The 27,210-nt window shown below is 47.9% G+C and overlaps 1 protein-coding gene across 1 annotated transcript in view; it reads left to right on the top strand.

Annotated features, from left to right (window-relative positions):
* Nucleotides 1-27,210, top strand: part of ATP2B4 (ATPase plasma membrane Ca2+ transporting 4) — a 94,996-nt gene that overhangs the window by 37,742 nt on the left and 30,044 nt on the right. The window contains exons 2-6 of the mRNA XM_081112413.1: nucleotides 8,879-9,507; nucleotides 24,607-24,804; nucleotides 25,417-25,674; nucleotides 26,074-26,199; nucleotides 26,829-26,954. Of these exons, the coding sequence (XP_080968539.1) occupies nucleotides 9,315-9,507; nucleotides 24,607-24,804; nucleotides 25,417-25,674; nucleotides 26,074-26,199; nucleotides 26,829-26,954 (901 nt within the window). The 5' untranslated portion in view covers nucleotides 8,879-9,314. The remainder of the gene's footprint in view (nucleotides 1-8,878; nucleotides 9,508-24,606; nucleotides 24,805-25,416; nucleotides 25,675-26,073; nucleotides 26,200-26,828; nucleotides 26,955-27,210) is intronic.

Below are 27,210 nucleotides of genomic sequence, written 5' to 3'. Positions count from 1 at the left end.
GCCTAGTAGCTTCCTGTCCCAGGCCCAAGGAGCTGCACCTTACTAGTACTGAGCGTGACAGATTCTTTGCTCCCTCATATCCTGAGCATTTCCCACAGTCGGATGCGAGGGATCAAGAGGGGCTGCCAGCACCCCTTTCCTTAAACAACAGGCCTTCTGATGGCACTGCCACTCCCACCTGAAATCAGCCCTGCCCTCCTTCTCGGAAGGAAAAGGTCAGTATTCTTGTTTCATCTCTACATTTTTTAGCTCTGGCTTGCAGCGGACACCCCCACCCCTGAGTCGTAGGAGGTGACCTGGGCCAGCACGACTCGGATTCTTTGGAGGAGGGTACATCCCCCCTGGCTCTTTCATCTTGATATATTGATGCTATTTTTGGATGGAGACGGAAGGGCACATTCCTGGTTCGGTTTCTTGATCCATGCCATGAAACGTCTGTCTTCATCTTGATGATGCCTGGGGTCTCTGACATGGGCTGGTTCCTCAGGCCAGATGATCAGGAACAGAGGGGCAACCCTGGATCAGTTCTTGGTATCACTCTTTTGAGAATGTCTATGCTCTCTGTGGGCCCTACCTTCCCCCCGACTGCTGAAGGCATCTGGCCAGAGCTGATAAAATGAGTTTGTCATTTTCATAACAGGTCTTCGTCCAGCTCTTCCAGGTCTGAAAGGGTTCAGCAGCGTGGTGTGTTTTGGTTTTAGCTTTTGGACCTCACGCACAGAGCACTGAGTTGATCAATAATGGACTCGTGGCCCGTTTTTATCATTTGGCTCATGCGAGGCCCTTCCTGTGCTCCGTGTTTCCCCACATCCCACATCTGTTGCCTTGTGTGTGTGTGAACAGCATTCTAATGTGTTCTTTTGTTTAAATATGTTCCTTCAAATGTATAGAGTTGCTTTTTTTAAGTCTTTATTGTTGGAAGAATTACATGTGTCCCCTTTTTTCTCCCATTGACCTCTTCTGGCCCACCCCCCGCCCCAGGCCCTCACCACCCCACTGTCTGTGTCCATGGGTTATACATATATGCATACAAGTTCTTTGGTTGATCTCTTCCTCCCTCCATTGAAGAGCTGCTTTAGATGCATGTGTTTCTAATTCATGTAAAAGCTGTTACAGCACCCTTTGCCCCCACTAAGCACTGTTTTTTAAGATAACCAGTATTATCTTGTGTACATCTGATCTGTATTTCTAACTGTTGGCAAAATATCCCCTTTATCAGCTCGCCCATCGATCCCAGGTGGCCTTCAGTTCCCTGTCACCACAAGCATGTCCCGCTGAGCCTCCTTGCACACGTCCCCTTCTGGACCTGTGTGAGACTCTCTCTGGGAGCGGCATCCAGCGGTAGATGACGGGGGGCCTTCGTATCCATGGCCTCAACTTGGCCAAGAAGTACCAGATGGTTCTGGGAGAAGGGGTGAATTCTGGGTCCCTGAGACCCAGCGGTGGAGAGTGATCTATCTTCTCCAGACAGATGCTTCGATTTTAGTGCTACATTTTGCTGCTAGATTGAAAACGCTGTCAGGATGGACCTGGAAAATATTATGCTGTGAAATAAGCCAGTCTGAGGAAGACAAATATCACATGATCTCGCTTATTCATGGACTATAATAAACACAGTGAATTGACCAACGAAATAAGACCTGAAGCAGGGAGGCATGGGACAGACTGACATACTTCAATGTGGGGTTGGGGAGACAAGACAAGATAAACCAAAGAACTTACATGCTTACATGCACAGCCCATGAACATGGGCAATAGGGTAGCGAAGACCTGGGGAAAAAAGAAAAGAAAACACTGTCAGGATAGTCGATCTGGGGGAGGGACGGGGGTGGGCGAGGGAGCCTGTATGTGTGTGTGTGTGTGTGTGTGTGCACGCGCACAGGTATGAACCACCTTTTAACCAGGAGGTGATGTTCTCTCTTTAGGACATGCTGAGAATTTGCATAAAATTCCAAGCCCAGGCCCACAGGCTGCAGTGTACCATCCTGTGGGCAGTGCAGAGACCTGGTTTTGGAGCCCCAGCCCTCACTGGGCTTCCTGCATGGCCTAGTGCCGTGGTCGGCAAACTGCGGCTCGCGAGCCACATGCGGCTCTTTGGCCCCTTGAGTGTGGCTCTTCCTAAGCCTTAGGAGTGCCCTAATTAAGTTAATAACAGTGTACCTACCTATATAGTTTAAGTTTAAAAAATGTGGTTCTCCAAATAAATTTCAATCGTTGTACTGTTGATATTTGGCTCTGTTGACTAATGAGTTTGCAGACCACTGGCCTAGTGGTTGCTGATGATAACAGGTGTGCCACCTACACCTGAACTTTATCCAATATGCTCTGCCTTTCACCTTTTTCCCACAGGCCTCCACAGATCCTCAGCAGCCTGAAGGGAAGGGTGTGTGCTCGGGTCTGCTTCTGCAGGCCGGCAGGCATAGAGGGGCGATGACGGCAGGCATAGAGGGGCGATGACGGCGGGCAGGCATGGGGAGCGAAGGGCGGGCAGGCATAGAGGGGCGATGACGGTGGGCAGGCATGGGGAGCGAAGGAAGACCCGGGACCACCACTAGTCCTGAGGAAACCTTCAGAGAGAAGGGCCAGTGAGGGAGGTTGGGGGAGGGCAGGGACTTGCCAGAAGTTTCAGGGATCCTGGAGGAGCTTGCCAGAAGCACAGGAGTGCCTGAGAGGAGTAAAGACCCTGTAGGTGATGGCACGGGAAGTGCCCTGCTGGAGAGAGGAGGGAGCATCTAGAGCAGGTCTCTGAGCCTCTCCCAAGTCACTGCGGGTTGCAAGGCCAATGGTGTGAGATGACAGAGTGGAGGAAGCCCTCATTCCCACTCCCGGGTCTGCAGGTGGGAAATGGATATGCTTGGAATCATGCCAGTCCAGGGCCTACTGTTTTCTGGCTGGGGGAGGAGGGGTGCTATATGTGGTGGAGGAAAGGCTGGGTGGAGTGTTTGCCCCTGAGAAGCCCTGGGTCTAGCCCTACACTGCCCAGAAAGTTCAAAGAGCTTAAGGAGGTGTTTCCCTGTTTCTGAGCTTTTATGGGTCATAGGCAAGGCGCAGGTAGGTTTATGTGGGCCAAGCATGTCAAACTCGAAGCCGGCAGGCCACATGCCTCGTTGGCCTGCCAGCCGCAAGTTTGACATGCTTGAGTGGGCCTTCTCATCAAACTGTAGGAAGTAAACCCATAGCTTTGTTTCTATATTCTTCGTGTCCTTGTACTTGAGGCAGGGTGGCTTTGAGTTCAGGCTAGTCACACATCCTGGCTCTCTGAATCTGGGTTTCCCTGCATGAGATGGGGTGTCCTCCTTAGAGGGTTGTTGGTGAGGATCCATGAAACAATAGTCGTCATAATGATACTAACTACTGTGCATGGACCATCCACTACATATCAGCCACTATGCTAGGCACAGCATAAGAATACATGTGTGTATGTATCTGCGTGTATATATGTGTGTGTGTGCATATATATGTAGGTGCATATATATGTACATATATATGATTTTTCACATGAAGTGCTTAGCATGGTACCTGGCTCATTGTAGATGCTCAACAAATATTATTTCCCTCCCTGTCCAACCACACTGTCGCTCCTGAAATTAGGGAGAAATAGAGCCTCATTTGGGATGAGGAAGGGAGCAAGCATCTGGATCAGAGAAAAGAGAACAGGTTTAATTTGGGGGGGGGGGGAGTTGGGAGGGACCCTGAAGCAGGTTTCAGATTTCAGTGGGACCAGCCTACCCCCTCCCCAGGTCTTCCCTTCTTCTCCTCCTTCTCCTCCTCCTTCTCCTCCTCTTCCTCCCCTTCCCCCCACCTCCCTGCTTGGCAGTGATGCTGCCACTCAACTGGAGCATCTCTGAGTGCTACCTCCCTCCTGAGCAGGCACCCAGCCCCGTGAAGCGTGAAGCGGGCAGGGGAGGGCAGGGAACAGCAGCCCTGCCTGCAGCCCAGAGGCCACAGCTCAGTGTAGCTGCTTATGATTCCAGGCTGGTCCAGCTGCAGTGCTGCCCCAGCCTGAAGCCCTAAGCCCCCGGCCCCTCCTGTTTCCTTTCTCCCATTTCCATTCATGCTTCATCTCCCATGCATCGCGCCAGATTTAATAGGTGCCTTTGGCAGGGAAGACTCAGGGAGTGGGTTCCTTTTAGATCTTCAAAATACCCTCTTCTCTCCCCTCCAGGGGAGTTACCCTTTCTCCTCAGAGCCTGGAGATCTGTCTCTTCTTTAGCATCCCGGGAACTTTTCCAAGAGTAAGAGATTCTTTGGACAAAACTGGAGGAAACAGAGCCCCTGACGATTGTTTATGGTTTGGTGGCTTAGGCCATGATGTTCTTGCCCAGGCAGGTCCTCTTTTCTGGAACTTGCTACTGAGCCTTGTGCAGACTGAGTTGTCAGGAAGTGTGCGGTGGTTTGTTTCTCAGGAATGTATGGCAACGGGAGGTAGGGTCTGTTTCACCCTCACTGCCTGGGGTATGATGGAGGTGATTCTGAGAAAGAAAGAGCAAGGGCTAGAGCCAGCATTACCTTTAGATGGAAATGGATATTTTCTGTGCCCAAGAGGGTTCTAGGTATATTTTTCCTGCAACTGGGTTCCCCCCTCTCCCCCAAACTTTTTTGCTGCACAACTAATTGGCCTAAAGCAATTTTTTTTATCCTCGCCCGAGGACATTTTTCCATTGCTTTTTTAGAGAGAGTGGAAAAGAGAGGGAAAGACAGAGAGAAACATGGATGTGAGAGAAACACATCAGTTGGTTGCCTCCTGCACAAGCCCTGACCAGAGCCTCGGCTGAGGAAGAGCCTGCAACCGAGGTACGTGCCCTTGACGGGAATTGAACCCAGAACCCTTCGGTCTGCAGGCCAATGCTCTATCCACTGAGCCAAACCGGCCAGGGCGGCCTAAAGCAATTTTGCCATAAAAGATAAAATAATACAAAACAAACAGGACATAATGATCATGAAAGATGAAAAATTAAAACCAGAATTTAAGACTATGGAGAAAAACGAAAATGCATCTTCCATTGATAGCATTTATACTTTTTTAAAAATTTGCTTGCTGGTTGGTCCCCTCGTAAGGCATAGCACCTTTCCCTTTTTGCTACCATTTCTTCTTCCTCCACTAAGAGAGGTATCAATTTGTGCCGCCCGGTCAACTTGGTTTTGACAAGTGGGAGGGCTCACCGGGCTCATGGAAGGATTTGCCGGCTGATCTGTGATCATTTTCTGGTAGAGTGTGCAGTCTGGCCGTCCACAGGGCTTTGCAATCTGCTTTATACGTAGCTGTTAGGCACTATTTTAAGAACACACGTCTACCCCTCACTGTACAGACCGCTGTGAAGGCTGAGATTTATATAATGTGAAATGGGAGTAACTACAAGAACTTCACTCCTGGAGAAATAAAACCCAGCTGACAACTAGCTTAAATACATGAAATCCGCCAAACGTAAACCAAACTGTCAGCCAGTTATTTTATCTTTTACGGCAAAATTGCTTCATGGCCAATTAGTTGTGTAGCAAAAATGCTTGCAACATAGATATTTATAGGGAAATTACCAGCACAAACCCAGAGATGCCTGCATTTTAAAAGACCTCGTAGGCCCTAGCTGGTTTGGCTCAGTGGATAGAGCACATGCCCGGGTTGTAGGCTCATCCCCGGTGGGTGGCGTGTGGGAGGCAGCCATTCAATGGTTCTCTCTCATCATTAAAGTTTCTGTCTCTCCTCCCTCTCCTTTCCTCTCTGAAATCAATAAAAAATAATATATATATATATATATATATATATATATATATATATTTGTTTTGTTTTTGTTTTTAAACAGACTTCTTGGGTGTTTGTCAGAAAATGAGGCGGTTCAGACTCAGGGACAGGAGTAAGGTGGAGCAAAAAGGCCGTGCAGTCAAGGTCACTGACTTGCCAAAGGCCAAATAAATCACTTTTTATCTCCTTGGACCACACTGTCTTCATCTGTAAGGTGGGGGTCGCAGCTGTCCTACCTAGAATTGGTGTGACAATGCTTCTACGTATCATTGCAATTTGGAGAACACGTTACAGGACTTTAGGAGGAAAAACATTAAAATGATTTTATGATCATGTCGAATGATAGGATTTCTTGGCCCCACAGAAGGGACGAGAGATTTCTCTCTCCCATCCTGTCATCCCTTAGGCTGGCTAAATGCTGGAAAGGGAGTGAGAACATACCTTACCCAGAATGCCCGGAGGAATGATTAATCCTGACCTGACGAGAGGTCTTACCGCCCAGGCATTGTGTCTGAGGCCGAGGCAGTGGGGCGCTTACAGAGTATGCCTTGCTGGTTGCCTAATAAGGCTAGGGATCAGGCAAGTACAGCAGTTGCAGGGAGCTCATGTTCTCAGAGCTCAGAGCTCAGGGAGACAGGGGCACCTGCCTCACCTCCGAATCCTGGAAGAACTTTTCTGGAGAGATAAATAGGCTCCCAGCTGGGCACTGCCCCCTTGACTTTGTGCCAGCAGCTTAGTGCTTGACCTTCGGAGCAAGAGTCTCTAGCACTGGGCATCTTTCATCTAAGATTTCCAAGCACTATTTCTATCTATAATCCCATTCCTTCATCACTTTTTTAGGATGGTGTGCAAAGGTAGGGCTGATTCTCTCCGCGCTGCCCCCCAGCTTAAGGTGGGAGGAATTGATCCCTAAGAAGGCTAAATGACTTGCCCAATGGGTGCCTGGGAAGATGGTAAATCTGGTTCTGAATCTGCTATTGTTCATTCAATAAAAGATTTAGCTGGATGCCCACCACGTGCAGGTTCTCCTCTAGGCACTGGGGATAAAGCTGTGAACAAGATGAGTAAAATCGCTACCTTCGTGGAACGAACAGTGTGGTGGGCAGAGACAGAGGAGAGAAGATCTGAGGTCCAGTTTAGCACTGTCAGCGCTGTCCTCAGCATCCTCTTGAAAGCTTACGGAGGTCTACGTGAGGATCAAGGTGGGCTTCTTACTACGATAGAATCTTTGTCACCCGCTGCTCCAGGGTAGCTTGGAGGAGAAGCTGAACGGGAGAGGAAGCTCTGTGGAGCTGCTGATCTCTGTGCCAGTCTGAATGAAGGGAGTTGGACACCCTGCCACAGGTTTTTCCCAGACCTCCTTGTTTCCAGTATCTCTGATGGCATCTAAAAATAAAGGGAATGTGCCCTAGCCGGTTTGGCTCAGTGGATAGAGCGTCAGCCTGCAGACTGAAGGGTCCCAGGTTCGATTCCGGCCAAGGGCACATGCCTGGGTTGCGGGCTCAATCCCCAGTGGGGGGCGTGCAGGAGGCAGCCGATCAATGATTCTCTCTCATCATTGATGTTTCTATCTCTCTCTCCTTCTCCCTTCCTCTCTGAAACCAATAAAGAAATATATTTTAAAAAAAATAAAGGGAATGTGATATTAAAAAGAATAACAACAACGAAAGAAAACCCTGCTTGCTTAACCCGGTGTAAGTCGGGAGAGCTCTAAAAATCTGGGATAGGAGGCGGCGGCAGAGGCCCATTGGGACAGGGGGTCTGCAATCACCTCTCTCCCCGGGGACCCTGCTGAGAACAGCAGGAACTTTGGCCACATGTGATTTCTGGAAAAGTAATTGATAAAAGTCCCCATCTGCTAGTTCGTGTGCTTCGTTCACCTTCTAAGAAGCGAGGGTGCCATCTGTGTGTTAGAGGGCGGCTGAGCAGAGCTCCTTGCTGATGGACAGTTTAACGAAGGCTGGCCTCCAGGTTCTGGTGCTGCGTTCAGGAAGAGCCCCTTCACATGTCAGTGGCTGACGTGTGGCAGTGGTCCTGCATGACACGCAGAAGCCTCTCTGAAGCTGAAGCCGAGAGCAGGGCTCTGGATAAGCCTTCACGCCTACAGCCCCCATATCCTCACCTGCCCATAGCTCTGCTCCTCTGCAGCCAGCATGTGCGAGAGGCAGCACATGCCTTCCTGGGCGGGGGGGGGGGGGGGGGGGGGGGATGCTGATTTGAGAGCCTCGGGTGCTCACTTATCGGAGGCTAACTCTGTTTCCCTCTAACCTTGCTATGGCCCTAGGCTCTATCGGAATCAAACGCTGTCTTATCCCTGCGCCCCCCCCCCCCCCGCCCTGAAAACACTAACTCTCACAGGCTTTAAACTCACTATCTTTTCTCCTCAGAGGTCCTCTCCCCCTTTGTGTAAAAAGGTCCCACCCTGTTTCACCAACTGCCAGAGCATGTCACTCTCCCCTTCCCTCCAGAGGCTTTGTGGAGGAGGGAGGGGCTGAGCTCCAAGGCCTGAGCTGGCTTGCCTGGCCTGTTGACAACTGCAATCTGCAGGATTTCCATACAGCTGGAGGCTGGGCATTCTGAGTGGCCTTAGAGGATTGGGCCGTCTCCCATCGGTCATCTTCCTGGTTTGTAAATGTACGTGTTGAGAGTAGGGAAGGGTATGGAGCAGGAGGGAGCGTGGCAGACTAGCAGGCCATCCCTCCTGTGCACTCAGGTCCGCGCTCCTCTTCTGACCTCTTCTCACCTCATAGAAGTGAGGTCGGGATGAAAGGATTCTGCAGCGGGTCCCACAAACAGGGAGGCCATCAGAGCCATGAGAGCTCAGAACCTTTTATTTCCAAGTGTCTGAAGTTGTGGGATTTGTGTTGCTTGGTCTGGGAGAGAAGAGCTAGGAAGCCTGGGTGTGTCTGAAATTACTTCCCTACATTGGACTTTACAGGCTGCTGGGGCCTCTGAGAGAGGAAGGGGCCTCTCCGGAATGAGTTCACTTATCTCAGGATTCCGCTGTCAGTTAGGGTCGGGCACCAACTGTCATCTGAACCCTTGTGCTTGAACGAGTATCTCTTGCCGTGGCAGGTGCTGGCTCACCATGGCTGCTCTAATTGTTTCTTTTTGTCTGTCTTTGAATCTTTATTCCAGAGATCCAGTTGTCATTGGTATCCAGGGAGCCCTCCTCCTCCTCCTGCTGCCTCTCTACCATCGCAGTTCCTGGTTGTTGCTAAGGTTGCCTCCATGGTAACATGCGCATGCTGTTTACACTTCCATCTGGGCAAGCTGGTCTGAGCTAGGAACCTACCTACCCTGGACGACCACGGTCTATCGCCACCTGGGGACACCAAACATCGTGACACGTGGTCCAGCGTCCACTCAGTTCCCCCGTCCTCTTCCTCTTCTTGCTGCCAAGCTTCCTAAGGAAAAAAGGACCAAGACAGAGCCCCTCAGTTTCCTCACTGGGCTCCCACAGAAGCAAGGAACAGGAAGTAGGCAGAGAAGCAAGAGACCCTGGTCAGCTGAAGGGGAGCTCCACATTCGCTCTGACTGAGGGTGTCTGAAGGGCTTGGAAACAGCAGGCAAAATGACCAACACTACAGAACATGCCTTGCCGGCCAACTCGACGGCTGAGAGCCGTGAAAAGGAATTTGGCCTCACAGTCATGGAGCTCAGGAAGCTCATGGAGCTGCGTTCGACGGACGCTCTGATCCAGATCAATGACCACCATGGAGGTGTAATGAATCTCTGCAGTAAACTGAGAACCAACCCTGTGGAAGGTAAAGGCCGTAGGAGGCGTGGGGAGTTGGAGGAAGTGGCGAGGGTTAAAAAATAGTGTTTGTCCAGCTTCTGAAGAGGCACCTGGAGCCATGACTGGTATCCCTGTGTCTCGTGGGGAGAGTATGGTATATGAAGCACTAGAAGGTGGTGAGGCCATAGAGATCCACGTTCCCCCCCACCACACACAATGTAATGTTGAGGGAGCGTGCTGTTCTCTGAAAATTATTCTTCCCTCCCTTTTCTATATCAGTGGACACAAAGGAGGATATTTATCTCTATTTTGGAAACATTTATGTTAGAGATGCTTTTATCAGTAAATAATCCTCAAGTCCCTTATTCTGCATTAGTCTTTTATTGCAACAGGATTAAGATATAATTTCCCCGCACACTGATCTCACAGTGTTAATCTCTAAGGCATACAGTTGAAAATAAGGGGGTGAGTCATAAGGGATATAATTATAATAGTACCCACCAAATATTTGCATTACTCCTATTTCCTGTCACGAAATTATTGATGACTTTTCAACCCTGCCCGATGCACTTCTAATGTGGTTCTTCTTAATCTATACAGTACTTAAAAGAAACTGAAATATCCAGCTTTTTGCTTGCCTGGCTCAGCCCAATTGCCCAGTGAGCCATGGTAATATGAAATTTTTGCCTCATCAAAAATGGAGAGAGAACAAAACGAACCTTGCGCCTCACTTTTGCCTGGTTTCAGCATCTGTGCTACAGGTTCTTGTTTGGTCCTATCAGTCAGGCAGGCCGTGGTTGAGTAGCATGAAGTGAAGTAAAGATCTTATCCTTTAAATGCCTTCAGCCTCTGAGGTATACTATTTCTGAGCCTTCCGTGGAGGCCACATCATATTTTTTGCCAATTCTAAGACTCTTTAGGATTTAAAAGAGGCGGGGAGAGGGGGGAAATTTTTATCTCGATATCTGTTCATTGCCCATGACTTGTTTTCTTTGCAATCTGAGAACTGCTCTACATGTTCTCTTTACTTCTGGAATTCAGTTTCCTGTCTTACAGGCTTTGATTCCAATAGCAGCTCTATCATTTACTACCTGGGTAACACGGAACAGTTTACTCAGCCTCTCTGAGTCTGTTTCTGCTTTGAAAACGATTTTAATGCCTAGCCCATGGAGTTATTGGGATTAAATACTGCAGTGCATGTTATATAGTGCTCCGATTTATGATGGGGATTCAGGAAATTAGCTGTCTCAGATTAACCTGGGGCCCATGTGTCTGAAGATCTTGCCCGAATATGAGTGCAGTGCATTATTATATCTCTAAAGGTTGCTTCATGTAACTGCAACCACTGTCCATTTCTTCCATTCCCCTCTTGATGTCAAAAAGAGATCTAGTTGGGGAAAACAAAAGCAGCAAAAAGAAAAAGAGAGGGAGAGAGAGAGATCTGGTTGAGTTGGCTGGGCTTAGATGCTTTCAGATGGCTCGGTCTTATCAGCTACCTTTCTTTATTCTGCCACTCTTGTAGGAGTATTGACCTTATTAAAGAGAGGCTATTCCTGTTAGGTTTTTACTCAGATAATGCACCCACCAGAATTTAGACGGGATCTCTTCTCCCCCTTTCTATCCTGCTCTTGATCCTTTGGGTGAGTTGTTTCTCTCACAAAGTGAAACTATGGAGTCCAAATAAGCTGGAACCTGGGACCCAGACTTCCTCCCCAAATTTCTAAGTCCTTTGTCATAGCTGCTACTGTTGACTTTCTGATTCCTAGAGAACTTCCATTCCCAAAGGCCAACGTCTATTCTACTTAAATCTCAACGTCAGATATCGAATGTTACAGAGTTAATGCTCTTAGATTCTTTCCCAGTCAGTTTCTGGCTGATAGCTTGAAAGCCTCCTCTTTGGACAGCAGGTGCCTCTGTTGCCACAGACCCTGGCCATGCCTAGAGCCCATACCTCTACCATTGGCACAGTTGGTCACTGCCATTCTCCTGCTTCCTAGATCACACACGCGCATCCTGATTTATTTCCGTGCAAGATTTATCCTGGTGCTGGTAGTTGAGCTGGAGAGTTAGGGTGTTAGAAAACAACTTTTCTATGAGTAATCTTTTACCCCCCAAATGCCAGCAATGACGTCTTCATGTCTGAAAGGAATAAAGGGGCAGGAAAAGGAACCACCAAATAGCTCTGACACAGGGGTCTCTCCCCAGACATGGGTAGTGCTGAGCTGTTTAGTTGGGCCGGCTGAGAAAAGACCACTGATACAAGTACCCCATTGAGCTGATGCAATAAAAAACCAGCCTCTTCACAGAAGACCACACTGAAGTGCCTAACAGCCTAGCACAGTCTTGTCACCTGTGGGAGGCCCCTGTAGACCAATAATATGAGTAAAGAAATTTACCTGGTACTTGAATTCTGTTGTTTGGAAACCAAGGTGAAGTAAGGCTGGGAAGATGGATTCCTAGCGTATGACCCTTCACCTTCATTTATTGTCAGTTGACAGCATCTGTAGTATAGATTGACTTTTTTTTTAACCATAGCAACAAAGGGGCCTTATTGAACTTGGAGTTTATAACATTTCTGACACTAACATTATTTATTTTTTTAATTTTATCTTTCAATTATAGTTTATATTCCGTGTTATTTTGCATTAGTTTCAGGTGTACCACATAGTGGTTACATAATCAAATATTTTACAAAGTGTTCCCCCTGATATTTTTAGTGCCCATCTGGCACCATACATAGTTATTATAGGATTATTGGCTCTACTTCCTAGGCTGTACTGTACATCCCCATGACTATTTTGTAACTACCAGTTAGTACTTTTTAATCCCTTCACCTTTTTCACCCAGACCCTCAACCTCTCCCCTAATCTGGCAACCGTCAGTCTGTTCTCTGTGTTTTTGAGTCTGTTTCAATTTTGTTTGTTCATTTATTTTGTTCTTTGGATACTACACATAAGTAAAATCATATGATATTTGTCTTTCTCTGACTGACTTATTTAACTTAGCATAATACCCTCCAGGTCCATCCATGTTGTTGCAAATAGTAATATTTCTTTTTTTTCTGACCGAGCAATATTCCATTATATATATATATATCTCACAGCTTTTTTATCCACTCATCTATTGATGGGCACTTGGGGTGCTTCCATATCTTGGATAATGCAAATAATGCTGCAGTGAACATAGGGGTACATATATTATTTTGAATTAGTGTTTCAGGTTTCTTTGGATAAATTCCTAGAAGTGGAATTGCTGGGTCATAAGGCAATTCCATTTTTAATTTTTTGAGGAACCTCCATACTGTTCTCCACAGTGGCTGCACCAATCTGCATTCCCACCAGCAGTGCACAGGGCTTCCTTTTCTCCACATCCTCACCAACACTTGTTGTTTGCTGATGTATTGATGATAGCCATTCTGACAGGTGTAAGGTGATATCTCATTGTGGTTTTAATTTGTATTTCTCTGATGATTAGTAACATTGAGCATCTTTGCATCTGTCTATTGCCACATCTGTATGTTCTCTTTGGAGATGTGTCTGTTTAGGTCCTCTGCCCATTTTTTAATTAGATTGATTGGGGTTTTTTTGGTGTTGAGTTCTTTACAAATTTTTTATGTTTAACCCCTTATTGGATGTTTAACCCCTCATTGGGAATATCTTCTTCCATTCAGTAGGTTGTTTTTTCATTTTGTTGATGGTTTCCTTTGCTGTGCAAAAACTTTACCCTGAAGTAGTCCCATTTGTTTATTTTTTCTTTTGTTTCCCTTGCCTGAGGAGATATATCAGAAAAAAATATTGCTAAGAGAAATGTCAGAGATTTTACTGCCTATATTTCCTTCTAAGATATTTATGGTTTCAAGTCTTACATTTAAGTCTTTAATCCATTTTGAATTTATTCTTGTATATGGTATATGAAGGTGGTCTAGTTTCATTTTTTGCATGTATCTGTCCAATTTTTCCAGCACCATTTATTGAGTAGACTGTCTTTACCCCATTGTATGTTCTTGCCTCCTTGTCAAATATTAATTGACCATATAGGTGTGGGTTTATTTATGGGCTCTCTGTCTGTTCCATTGATCTATATGCATGGTTTAATGCCAGTACCATGCTGTTTTGATTACCATAGCCTTGTAGTATAGTTTGATATCAGGTAGTATGATACCTCCAACTTTGTGCTTCTTTCTCAAGATTGCTGGAGTCTTTGTGTTTCCATATAAAATTTTTGGTTATTTGTTCTAGTTCTATGAAACCACCATTGATATTTTGATAGGAATTGTGTTGGATCTATAGATTGCTTTGGATAGTATGGACATTTTAATAATATTAATTCTTCCAATCCATGAACACAGTATATGCTTTCATTTATTTGTATCTTTTTCACTCTCTTTCTGGAGTGTCTTATAATTTTTCAAGTACCTGCTTGGTTAAATTTATTTATAAGTAATTTTTTGTGGCAATGACAAATGGGATTGTTTTCTTAATTTCCCTTTCTAATAGTTTTATTATTGGTATATAAAAATATACTCAATATCTGAATATTTATTTTGTATCCTGCTACTTTACTGAATTCATTTATCAGTTCTAGTCATTTTTTGGTGAACTCTTTAGGTTTTTCTATGTACAATATATGTCACCTATGAATAATAACAGTTTTACTTCCTCCTTTCCAATTTTGATGTCCTTTATTTCTTTTTCTTATCTGATTGCTGTGGCTAGCACTTCTAGTACTATTTGAAAAAGAGTGGTAAAACTAGACATCCCTCCTCTTTTTTTCTGATCTTAAAGGAAACACTTTTAGTTTTTGCCTATTGAGTATAAATATTGGCAGTGGGTTTGTCATATGTAGTCTTTTTTATGTTGAGGTATGTTCCCTCTATTCCCACTCTGCTGAGAGTTTTTATCACAAATGGATGCTGGATTTTGTCAAATGCTTTTTATACATCTATTAATATGATATATGATTTTATATATTTTATTTTGTTTATGTGGTGTATTATGTTAATTGATTTTCAGGTATTGTACAAACCTTGTATCCAGGAGTAAATCCCACTTGATTATGGTGTGTGATCTTTTTAATGTATTCCTGAATTTTATTTGCTAATATTTTGTTAAGGTCTTTTGCATCTATGTTCATTGGGGATATTGGCCTATAATTTTATTTTCTTTGTAGTGTCTTTATCTGGTTTTGAAATTAGGATAATGTTGGCCTCATAAAATGAGCTTGGGAATCTTCCCTCCTCTTGAATTTTTTAGAATAGTTTGAGAAGGATAGGTGTTAGTTATTCTTTGAATATTTGGTAAAATTTACCCATGAAGCCATCTGGTCCAGGACTTTTGTTTGTTGGGAGTTTTTTATTACTGCTTCAATTCTGTTAGTTATAATCGGTCTATTCATATTTTATGTTTCTTCTTTGACTCGACTTTGGGAGATTGTATGTTTCTAGGAATTTAACCATTTCTTCTCGATTGTCCAATTTGTCGGCATATAGTTTTCATAATATTTTCTTATCTTTTGTATTTCTGTGGTGTCAATTGTTACTTATCCTCTTTCCTGACATGGTTTTATTATTGTAAATTTACACATTCTAGAGGCAAGTGGGACTTAATTTTAAAATTTTAATTCATATATACCCCTTCTCTCAACAGGCCAAAAGGTGCTAGATTAGTCGCCTAAGGTCTTACTACAGGTTAAAACACAATGGAATGTTTCATGGTTTCCGACTCACAGTCCTCATGCTAGAGCAGCAACAGGGAATCTCAAATCACAGATAATTTAAGTTTATTTTATTTATCAACATAAGAACGTCCAAACTTATAGAGAATTTTTATAAGAGTTTATTTGAGCCAAACCATTGACATGCTGGGAAGCGAGATCTCAGATGCCCCAGAGAATGACAGTTCTGCCACTCCTTTTACTCGTTTAGAATTAAGGAGGGAATGGAAGGAAGATTACATGGAGGTGGGAGAAAGCAAGGCAGAGAAATCTCTGTGATTGGATTACAGGATATATCAGTTCTTTCCCCATAGAACTTTCCCACATTGGTCCTCAGCTGTGCTACCCTTTTTTAGGAAAAAGAAAGATGAGGAGGAGCCAACAGTAGGAAGAAGATCTATGCCCAGACTAGAAAGGACAGAGAAGGGGAGCCTTCACTAAAGAATAAATCATTGTCTCTGGACTTTGTTCTGAGAGGTAAAGACGATTCCTATTGAATTTGGATCTAGAAGAATGTTGGTGGGGATTATATTTCATGTGCCCTCTGTACCCTGCTACTTCTCTCCTCTGCAGAGTTGAGGGTGTGACATGGGATACAGAGGGCTTCAATTTCTTTGCAATCACATTCAACAAATAATTTAATATCTAGCTGGTGCTGGGGACGCAATGATGAGCACAACAGGCACAGTTCCTTTTTCCGTAGAACTTAGAGGCTATAAAAAGAATACGCAGAAATTAAGGCAATTTCAGAAATATTGTCAGAGTGCTATGATGGGTGTTACAGGAGTACACACGTGTAGGGACCGAGGCTGAAGGGATTGCAGGGGACAGGAAGGAGACCTAGGAGTTGGAGATAGAACTCCTGTATCATCGGCCTGCCTAGGGAAGTTGTGGGCTGGCCATGCTCCAGGGTAACGCTACTCTCAATCTTCTGGCTGGTCTAATCATCAAATAGACATGAGACAGATTAGCGAGAGAAAATAACCAAACTTAATACATACATATGAATGGAACCCCACATATAGGAGAGGGTTAGAGACCCCCCTTGCATGAGAGGTTCAGAGACAGAAAGGGCAATTGAGGTTCTAAGACACTGAGCTAGGGATGAGGTAAGGTGCCTTGGGGCTTCAAAGGGTCATTGCAGGATGATAAGAAGAAAAAATAAAAGTTTGTTCTGCCGTTTGGATAAGTCAAAATGTTACCTCTAATAATCTTATATATGGGAAGCTCCCTAATTCAAGTTCTTCTAGGAAGTTAAAGGGAGAGGCCTAAGTTTCCCCTGAGCCTGAGGCTAAAATTGCCTTTAGCTCAAAACAATCCACACACCACAGAAGAACAGGTCTGGGTAGCTGTCCTGAAGGCCCAGGTGATTGCTACTACTTACTGACGGTTCCCGGCTGAAGGTGTGAGCATCTTTGCATAAGTACTGAGCACCTACGAGGTTTAGGGAGCTGAGATTCTTTGGGGAGTAAATGACAGGAGGGGAGAGAATCTATATATATAAAAGCCTAAGCAACCATTACGACCTGTCGACTGAATGACCAGTCGACAGGTCGCTATGACAACACACTGACCACCAGGCGGCAGACAATCAATGCAGGAGCTGCCCCCTGGTGGTCAGTGCACTCCCACAGCCAACCTCCCGCAACTGGCCAACTTCCCACGGTCCCTCCCCCTGGGCCGGTCCCCATAGGCCCCCATCACCAGCCAGGCCGAGGGGACCCCCACACACACACACACACCTGTGCACAAATTTGTGCACCGGGCCTCTAGTCTATTATAAGATAATCAGCCTAAATTTCAATTCTGGTTCATTAACTGCAGAATTTAGGTTAATATCTCCTCCACCTTAAGATCTTAGGGCTCTAACTGTTCCTTTTACCATGTTCTTGAGGCATGTTCTACCATTTTCCACAGCTGGGACATCCTGGGGTTGTGGCCGATTGGAATTTCTAGTACAGTGGCTGGCAAACCGCGGCTCGCGAGCCACATGCGGCTCTTTGGCCCCTTCAGTGTGGCTCTTCCACAAAGTACCGACTTCTGCACATGGGCCACAAAGTTTCAATCACACTGTACGTGCGCGCCCGCACATGGTATTTTGTGGAAGAGCCACACTGAAGGGGCCAAAGAGCCGCATGTGGCTCGCGAGCCGTGGTTTGCCGACAACAGTTCTAGTAGAATTGTCGATCTAGTAAACAAACTTGAACACATAGCCCCAATAAGTGTTCACCTACAGCACTACTGTATTACTATTAGTACTTCTAACACTAATATTACTTACATAAGATATTCAAGAAATAAAGATGTATGAAGTAATATTAAAAGTTCTAGTATTTTCCCAAGCCTCGACAGATGGATGCACACCCACTACTTAGAGACCACTGCTTTAGAGACTCTTAGTGTTGAGGGGGATGTAGGGGGATGAGTGACTGTGGGTGGGACAGATATAAGATGGGCTTCTTTGAGACTTTCTTCTCTATCTCTGTTTGAGAATATCCATTTTTAGGGGCTCATCAATTTCAGGATAGAAGCATAGCAGAGCTACCTCTCTTTCCTCTGGACCCCTGCCCCGTAGCCATCCCCTTGCCCCCTTGCCCCAGTTCTACTAAAGATGCCAAGTAAATTATCCTAAAAGCAATTTATGTGCGCATAGCTGCAGAGATTCACAATCGGCAGCGGTCACACTTCGGGCAGATATGTTAGCCCCGGTCTAACATGCGAGAGAAACTCAAAACAAAAGAGTCTCTTGGAGGGAGGAGGGGAGAGGGTGACAGACGGGCTCAAACAGCCAGAAAGCAGCTCTGCTGTGAAGTGAGTCGTTCAGGCAAGCCCAGTAGCTCCATAAAAGGAATATTTAGTACTTGGTAGAGGGGTGGGCAAGATGTTCACAAAACCTGGGGGAAGCAGCATCCTCAGCCATATGGCGGATGATTGAGAAAAAACGGGAGAGTAAACGTGCCCTCCCTCCGTCCCTCCTCCCTGCAGGGAATTCCACGGTGCATCCTGGGAGTTCTGTCTGGTTTGCGCTCCTGCCTAGGGTTGAATTAGGCCAACAGTGCATGACAGCTGTGGGCCTTCTCGCGCCAGCTCAACCCCAGGCTCGGGGAATTCTTTTCTATCCAGCCCCTCCCTGCCCAGGGCTGGACTTCTGGGTTAGCTGGCATGATGCTGCCAGGCAGGGGGCTGAGGAATCTTGATGGGGAGAGTGGCTAAATCTTCCTGAACCTGAGCAGCGCCCCCACCCCACCCCACCCCTTGCTCTCTCCCCTCCCACCAGCCTGGAACCCTCTGCGCTGCTTTCCTTGGGCAGCGGTTGTGAGGTTTGTTTTGATTTGCACCTTCTTGGTGCTGCCTTGAACCATCGCGGGGGTCAGCTCCTCTTGACCCTGGACTGAGGCCGGTGCTGCCCCTCCCTGGAGGGGGCCCTTCACTCTTGTTGAGCTGTGAGGTGTGAGCGCTGGGAGTGTGACCCCGGTGGAAGCACCTGCGCGCAGTGTGGAGAAGGCGGCCGAGGAGAGGGCTGTGGGGGCCCTGGGGGAGCTTGCTCTCCCCTCTGACAGAGCTGAGTGTTCAAAAGGGGCACAGAGGGCCAGATAAGGGGCTGTTCCCTGAGGACGCGCCCACTCCCACTCCGCAGGGTGTTTTGGAAGAGAATGAGGCGAGGGGCATTCTTCTCCAAGCCGCCATCTCCTGCTCGCCCCTGGGGAAGGTGCTTTATCTCTGGGGCTGGAAGGCCAAGCTGTGCGTGTGCTCGGCTGGAGAAGCCGAAGTATGGAAGCAGTTCTGGTCAGCAGCAGGCGCTGGCTAAAGCCTGTGGGTTTCTTTTCTTTCTTTTTTAATATTTTTTTAATTGATTTCAGAGAGGAAGGGAGAGGGAGAGAGAGAGAGAAACATCAGTGATGAGAGAGCATCATTGATCAGCTGCCTCCTGCACGCCCCACACTGGGGATCAAGCACGCAGCCCGGGCATGTGCCCTGATCGGGAATCGAACCGTGACCTTCTGGTTCATAGGTCGACACTCAACCATTGAGCCACACTGGCCAGGCATGCCTGTGGCTTTCTGCATTGACTTGAAGCTACTCCTCCCCGTAGCCCCTTGCCCAGGGTTTACAAGGTAGGACTTGAAGGCCTTCTGATGCCTGTGCTCATGTCCCAGAGAGGACTGCCTTTGAGTCAGCCCAGAGGAACCCCGCCCTTGCGCTGTCTGTGTGGGCGACGCTCTGGCAAGGTGTCATAACTCAGCCAGCTGGGAAGTCCCTCGTGAGGCCCAACCCGGCCACACCCTTTCTGGGGCTGAGCTGGTTCCGATAAGGGTGCCTCTGCGGACAGTCCTGGGCCTCCTCGGGCGGCTGGCCCCGGCCCTTTCTGCTGGAGCCGGGCCACTGAGGGCTGGGCCGCAGCGTCCCGCCCTAGCCCCGGGTCCCAGCACAGCGCTGCACACACAGAGTTTCCATCTCCCGCCAGCCTGGGCAGGGGCCTGTCACTCCCAGCATGGGGTGGGGGCGATGACTTCACGGCCTGCGAAATTCTTGTCACCTCTCCCAGCTCATGTGTTCAGTCTGGTCCTGGGGCCAGAGCACTCCTCTGTGGGTGGACTTTCCCATGTTCTTGCGGACAAGGTTTCCTCTCATTTGCTTGACATATTTTAGGGGAAACCCTTTTCCTATGTGTCCAGCATTGTCTCCCCGCCAAGTCTTCCTTCCCCCTCCAGGAAGCCATGCGTTTGAGCAGCAGTGCAGAGATCAGGGCGAAACCCCTCCCCGGGCGGGACAAGTATGAGTGTGCAATGACGGCTGCTGGGCTCGGGCCGGCGGCCTCTCGGGGGCAGGGAGAGTTGGAATGGAAAGCCCAGAATCGGGGATTGGCCTGGCTCCCGGTCCCACATGGCCTTCTGTGCCATGCCACATGTCGGAGGGAGGATTCCCAAGGCTACTATGCTAATAGCCCAGCCTGCCCCTCCCTGCCACCGGGCATGCTGGGAACGGGACAGCCCCTTGGCTTCTTAAGGTAGCTATCGAAGAGCTTAGCATGATTAAGGTGGAACGCACGGATGAGAGAAAATGGCACAAAGGGAGTCCGTGGGGGACTTTGAGGGCCTTGTTTCCCAGGCTGTGTCTTGTTTCGTTTGCTTGGGCCCAAGAAAGGCCAGAATGAACCTTTGATTGAATACAACATGTATAGGTTGGACTGACAGACGTGGTGTCACCGTCCTCGAGGGCAGAACTGATTCACCCCAACTGTAGGCAGTGGGAATGGGCTGATCTGCTCAGAGGCACAGGAAAGCACCTTGCGGGACTGCCCTGGGTGAATACAGCGGTGGCCAACCCTCTCTGTCTGCCTGGGACTGAGGGGGTGTGCTCGGGCATTCCCAGGAGGCGGGAGCTTCCTTGCTAAAACCAGGGAAGTCCCAGGCAAACCACGACGAGCTCGTGGCACTAGGCTGGAGCCCCGGGGGCGCGGCTGCCTCTGCCCCAGCCCCTCTGTGGACAGGTTGGCATCCAGTTGCTTCCTGTGGAGCGGGGCAGCCTCGGTCACATACTCCGCTTGAGTAGTTACATACACGTCTTAGTTTGCTTATATGTAAAATGGGCTTAATAGGAGCTACCGCATGGGGTTATTTTGCATGAGAAGACACAAAAGTACCTAAGGAAGCATCAGTAATCGCTTAAATGTTAGCAAACTTATTTATTGCTCATTTATTCAGCTCATTCAACAAATATGTATGTGTACCATGTGTCAGGCACTGCTGCAGACCTAAGGAACAAAGTCAAAGTTTCTGCCCTGGTGGAGGGGGACAGACAAACAGTAGATGAATACATTCTAGCATGTATTAGGGGAGAAGGCCAGGAGAGGGGACAATGAGCTGGGTAGGGGAGGTGGAGCGTGCTGGGGCAGAGAAGTCCTAATGTTAAACACAATGGTCAGGGCAGGCCTCACTGTGAAGATGACATTTCTACAAAGACCTGAAGGAGGTGAGAGAATGAACCCTACCTAGTGAAGAGGAATCTGAGCCAAGGGAACAGGGACCCCGAAATAGAAGCATGTCTAGTGCGTTCGGAGACTGGGAGGAAGGCTCGCTTGGCTGGGATCTCCGTGGCCAAGGGGAACATGGTAGGAGTTAAGGAGTGGGGTCTGGGGGCTCCTAGGGGGCCTAATTGGCCTTCAGTGCCCAGTTTCACCCCAAGGAAAAGCCACCAGAGGATTCTGAGTAGATGGGCGTCATGAGTTGGTTTGGAGAATATCATTCTGGCTACTCTATTGAAGAGAATGAGAATAGAAGGCAAGAGGGGAAGCAAGGAGACCAGTTAGAAGGCAGTGGTAATAATCCAGGCAAGAGATGATGGTGTTGATGATGATAATGATGATGCTTTAGACCTGGATGGTAGCCATGAAAAAGGAGAAAGGAGTAGGCCTTCAATGTACTTTGAAGGTAAAACTAACAGGATTTCCTGACTAAATGGATACAATAGATGAAAGAGAGAGGGAGAGGGCGAGAGAGAGGGAGAGGGAGAGGGAGAGGGAGAGGGAGTGGGAGAGGGAGAGGAAGGAGTCAAGGATGATTACACGGTATTAATATGAGAACAGAGAGAGGCAGGGCCACCTCACGTGGGTGGTGGTTGCTGTTGTGGTTGTGGCTGTGGCTGTTGTTGGGTGTTCATTAAGCTACTGTGAAGTTCCTCTGATCATCTCTAGCATCTGATGTCATGGTTTGCCCTCGTAGGCGTGTACTCTCTCTTGTAAAGGAGGCAGCGACCACCTCTTTACATTACGAATCCCGTTGCATTGTGAATCCCATTACGTTGTGAATCACTTCATATTATGAATCCTGCCTCCTTGAGAAACGCCCCAAGTAGACTGACAGACGATCAGAACTCCTGTTCCCTCGAGCAAGGCTGGCCCTCCAGCACAGCAGTCCCAACTTGGCACAGCCTTGCTGCCTCGGGTCCCTGGGGAGAAGGAGCCAGCCAGGCCCTGCCCCTGGCAGCTCTGCCTCTGCCTGCCTGGGGATCACGATGCCCTGCCCAGGAGCACTCCTTTCCCAGGCCCTCGCTTTCCTCCCCTGCTGGGAGCCTGACTTCTCAGAGCCTCTGGGAAGCAGCCTACTCGCCCCTAACGCTCTTGCCGAAGCGTGCTCCCCTTTAGAGCTCAGCAGTGCCACCCAGAGGCCAGGGTGGTGTACCTCGGCCCGGGGAGGCAGGAGTCTGGGGATATGACCATCGGGCACCACTTCCCCCACCAGCTCCTGTTTTCCTCCCCTGAACACTAGCAAGTGGAGGGTTCTCCAATCCCAGACTCCCCAAGTGTGGATGCCAGTTCACCCCCCCCTCCTTTATATCCAGGCAGGGCCCCAAATCCACCTTCCCAGGCGGATGAGTATCTCATGTACCTCTCTCCTGGTGGCTTTGTTTTTAGGATAGGGACGTGGAGGCTGTCTCAGACCCTGTCAACAAGACTCCCTTTTCAAAATCATTTTTTGTCTGAAAGTCTTCCTTCAGTCTAACCCACGTCTTCCCTCTTGCTAGTTAAGATAACACTCTTGGGGCCTATTCAGTGGAGATGGAGAGTCGATATTTGCCCTCATGCTACACCCCGCGGCCCTGCCAGGGGAATACCCTGCATGTTGATTTTAGTCTGAAGAAGCTTTCTGGCTCCAGTGTCTCCGTTTTCTCCTTACAGAGTCCTGTCATCTGCTTTTCTTTGCACTCTTTTTTTAAAAATATATTTATATTGATTTCAGAGAGGAAGGGAAAGGGAGAGAGAGATAGAAACATCAATGATGAGAATCATTGATCGGCTGCCTCCTGCACACCCCACACTGGGGATCCAGCCTGTAACCTGGGCATGTGCCCTGACCGGGAATCGAATCGTGACCTCTTGGTTCATAGGTCAATGCTAACCACTGAGCATCCCGGCTGGGTTCTTTGCACTCTGTGAAGCTCTGTTCTCTGAGTCTAACCCTCCTCATCTGCTGACTTTTTTCAGGACAAAGGTTGCCCCACCCTGCCTGTGAGGAACCCACCCAGCTGTGCAGCCCAGTAACTTCAAGTGCCAAGAAGGGGCTAATTTGCTGTTGTGTGGAAACAGCTTGAAACAAGCCAATTGGCAGTAATGGAAATTTTAGGATTTCCCCACTTCCCTTAAAGTGTAAACCCCTGGGGGCCCAGCAGAGAGGCCCAACTGTAAGGAACGCACTGGGACTAATTCTGTTTTCTCTCTGGGAACATGCTCAGAACATGTGTGCACACTGGCGCCGGTATGCAAGCATAGGTGTGTTAGTAGGAGCATGCTGGTTATCAAGGATGGTGTATTGTCTGACTTTGTGGCTCCAGCTTTCTTTGTTCTCTTTGTATTCAACCTGAATAGCAGTACTTCTCTTAGAACCTAGTACTTAGTCTACATACATAGTACTTAGTAGAATAATAGTACCTCTTAGCGGGGTGTGTTTTTGTTTCTTGGTGTGTGTATCAGAAAGTGAAGGGTATGTGTGCGCCAAGGGGATGCCCAAAGTTGGAGTCTCGGCGCCTCTTTTCTGTTGCTCTCCTAAAGCCACTGAAACTCGAAATCGGGACACCTGGTGGGGCTGTGTCTCCTCCCCTCCGCGCATGATCTTGAGCAGACAGCTTATTCTTTCTGGCCTTCGTGTGTGAGCCAGTGGATGGAAGCTAACTCTGTTTTTAAATCATCACCAGCATTTACATGGTCATATGAGAGAGAGGTACTGTGTGAGACCCAGGAAACATTTTTTTAATATATTTTTATTGATTTCGGAGAGGAAGGGAGAGGGACAGAGAAACGTCAATGATGAGAGAGAATGTGTGTGTCCTTAGAGCTGGCGCCTGGTGCATAACTCAATAAGGAGATGAAGTTGAGGAACAGGCTAGCTTACCCTGGGGACTAAGAAGGGTGAGTAGCCGCTATGACCAACATGTTGCAGTTTTTTGACTGAAAGTTTCACACCCCCTGAGTCCTGAGCAAATTGGGGTGGTTTGAACACCCTAACTGGATCTCATACTTGGGCAGATCAGGAAGCAAGAGGTCTTTTTTGTCGTTTTGTTTTTGTTAATCATCACCTGAGGATATTTTTCCACAGATTTTTTTTTTTTTTTTTTTTTTTTTTTTAGAGAGAATGGAAGGGAGAAACAGAAAACCATTCACGTGAGATAGACACATCAATTGGTTGCCTTCGTATATGCCCCGACCATGGCTAGGGATCGAGCCTGCAGTCGTGGTACATGACCTTGACCGGAATCAAACCCAGAATCCTTAGTCCTCAAGCCGATGCTCTAACCACTGAGAAACCTGCTAGGGCGCAAGGGGTCTTCTTTGTACAGGGGTCTTTTCACTGCTTTCCTCTATCATTCATCTCTTCCCCATTTTTCCAATTCATTCATCCCACTCCTATCTCCTTTTCAGGTCTATCCGGGAACCCAGCAGATCTGGAAAGACGTAAACAAGTGTTTGGACACAACTTAATCCCCCCGAAAAAGCCCAAGACCTTCTTAGAATTAGTGTGGGAAGCCCTTCAAGATGTCACCCTCATCATCCTGGAGATCGCAGCCATCATCTCCCTGGTTCTGTCCTTCTATCGTCCCCATGGTGAAGAAAACGAACGTGAGTGTCGATCAGCCCCGCAGAGCTCTGATCTGGTTCTTTCCACAGCCACCAAAAAGCACTCAGTGGTTGACAGATTATGGCTTAACAGTGTCCCCCGTTATTCAGGGTGGCTTCTCCAAAGGAAACAACAAGTAGCTAATAAGCTTTTCTTCCAACCCATTCTGATCCCGGGGTCTTTCCCCCCTTCTCCCATGAAATCCCTATGTAGAATGTCACAAATCCTCTACCCTCACCCAACCAACACAGCCCCCTTTCCCAACATGCCGCACACCAATATTGGCATCTGGGGACATACAGCAGGCGCCTGACCATGCCGGGAGTCATAAGTTCTTTACATGTGACCTGCCTTTAATTTGCGTCGACGTTGTTTTGCGCTATTTAGTCATTTGCTTCTTTTGGGTTAACATATAGTGATGAAATGAAGCCCAATCCTGCTGTCTTCCAATATCCCTAGAGGGAAGCTCTTTTGCCCAAGAATTTGCATTTTTTTATTATTCTCTTTCCTTGACTTTCCATTCTGAGGGATGGCAGAAGCAACTACCCCCCGTTTCTTCAACGTCAATCAAAGCCCCTCGATGACCCTTTCTTTCTCTCCTTTCGCTGCGCTAGAGTGTGGTCTACCTATCAATAGCCCAGAGGACGAAGGGGAGGCAGAAGCCGGCTGGATCGAGGGCGCAGCCATTCTGTTCTCGGTGATCATCGTGGTGCTCGTGACGGCCTTCAATGATTGGAGCAAAGAGAAGCAGTTCCGAGGGCTGCAGAACCGCATTGAAAAGGAACAGAAATTCTCGGTTATTCGAAATGGTCACATCATCCAGCTCCCCGTGGCTGAAATCGTGGTGGGTGATATCGCCCAAATCAAATACGGTGAGAGCTCCGCGCTTCTCTTACCCATGCCACTCTCCCTGTTGCTGAGGCCCAGGAAGGTCTGATCCCAAATTGGGTCAGCCTCTCGGTCGCATTTAAGGGGGTTATGTAAGGAAATTCAGAGAAAGAACTAACGGAAACGCTCCCAAAAGACTGTCAGACTTACGTGTCTTCGGGTTAAAAGTCGATAATATTCAGGCCATGGGAAGGTGTTTTGGGGGGAGCAATTGTTTGAAATTGTAATACCTGGAAAATAGTCTTGTCCCAGGTTGTCTTTCAAAGGCTCTCTGGGCCATTGCTTCTAGGTGAGAGGTCTGAGATGGGGTTGGGTGGTCCCCATCCTCCGCCAGGCTCTTACCGCCCCCCTTTCCCTGGCTCCCCTTCCCCTCTGTGCACTAGGTGACCTGCTGCCTGCAGATGGGATCCTGATCCAGGGGAATGATCTCAAGATTGACGAGAGCTCTCTGACTGGGGAATCGGACCATGTCAAGAAATCCTTAGAAAGAGACCCCATGTTGCTCTCAGGTATGGCTTTGGCCACCTTGGTTTCCATCCTGCCTCCTCCCACACAGCCAGGCCACGGAGACCTGATTCAGGCCCCGCTCTGTCTCCTCTCCCCGGGGCAATAGCATATGAGTGGGTTAAATACAAGGATCTAAGGTAACCTAACAGAAGTTCTCGATGGAGCAAGTGCTGGAAGAGGGTGGGTGGTGGGGAGCCTCACCCTAAAGCAGTTAGACATACTTATCTCCTTATCCCCCAATTTACTTGATCTATTTTATTTTTTTAATATATGTTTATTGATTTCAGAGAGGAAGAGAGAAGGAGAGAGAGGGAGAAACATCAATGATGAGAGGGACTCATTGATCAGCTGCCTCCTGCACACTCCAACTGGGGATCGAGCCTGCAAGCTGGGCATGTGCCCTGATCAGGAATTGAACTGTGACCTCCTGGTTCATAGGTTGATACTCAACCACTGAGCCACACCAGCCGGGCTACTTATTCTATTTTAAATGGCCCCAGCTCTTGACCCTTTCCTTCTCTCTGCTGAGTATATCATTATCCACAGGGGAGGAAGGAAGTCTGTGTTTTACACTGGAGCAGGCCGAGGTGTAAAACACAACACTCTTCCCACCTTCTCCTTTCTCCCACAGGGACCCATGTCATGGAAGGTTCTGGCCGGATGTTAGTGACTGCTGTGGGTGTCAACTCCCAGACTGGAATCATCTTTACCCTCTTGGGGGCCAGTGAGGAGGAAGAGGAGGAGAAGAAGAAGAAAGGTAAGAGGCATTCAGAATGAGACTCTCTTCCCTCCTGTCCCCATGGACAAGCCAGGAGGCAAGGGAGCAGATCTGATGGGAGACTGCTGGATGAAGAGCGGAGACGCAGATGGCCACCCTGGCTCTCTAGGGGGCTCTGGTGAACCCCAGATCCTGGCTCTAGCTCCCAAATCAGGTTGCACTTGAGCCTCCATCTCTGTGCATATTGGTGGGTTGTAAAGAGGCAAGTTAGAAAGCCTGCCCTAAATACCCCTCC

The sequence above is a fragment of the Myotis nattereri genome (assembly GCF_964212035.1).
Source record: "Myotis nattereri genome assembly, chromosome: 18".
In the NCBI taxonomy this organism is placed as follows: Eukaryota; Metazoa; Chordata; class Mammalia; order Chiroptera; family Vespertilionidae; genus Myotis; species Myotis nattereri.
The sequence above is the reverse complement of the archived record's forward strand: the minus strand, read 5'-3'. Positions and strand labels throughout refer to the sequence as shown.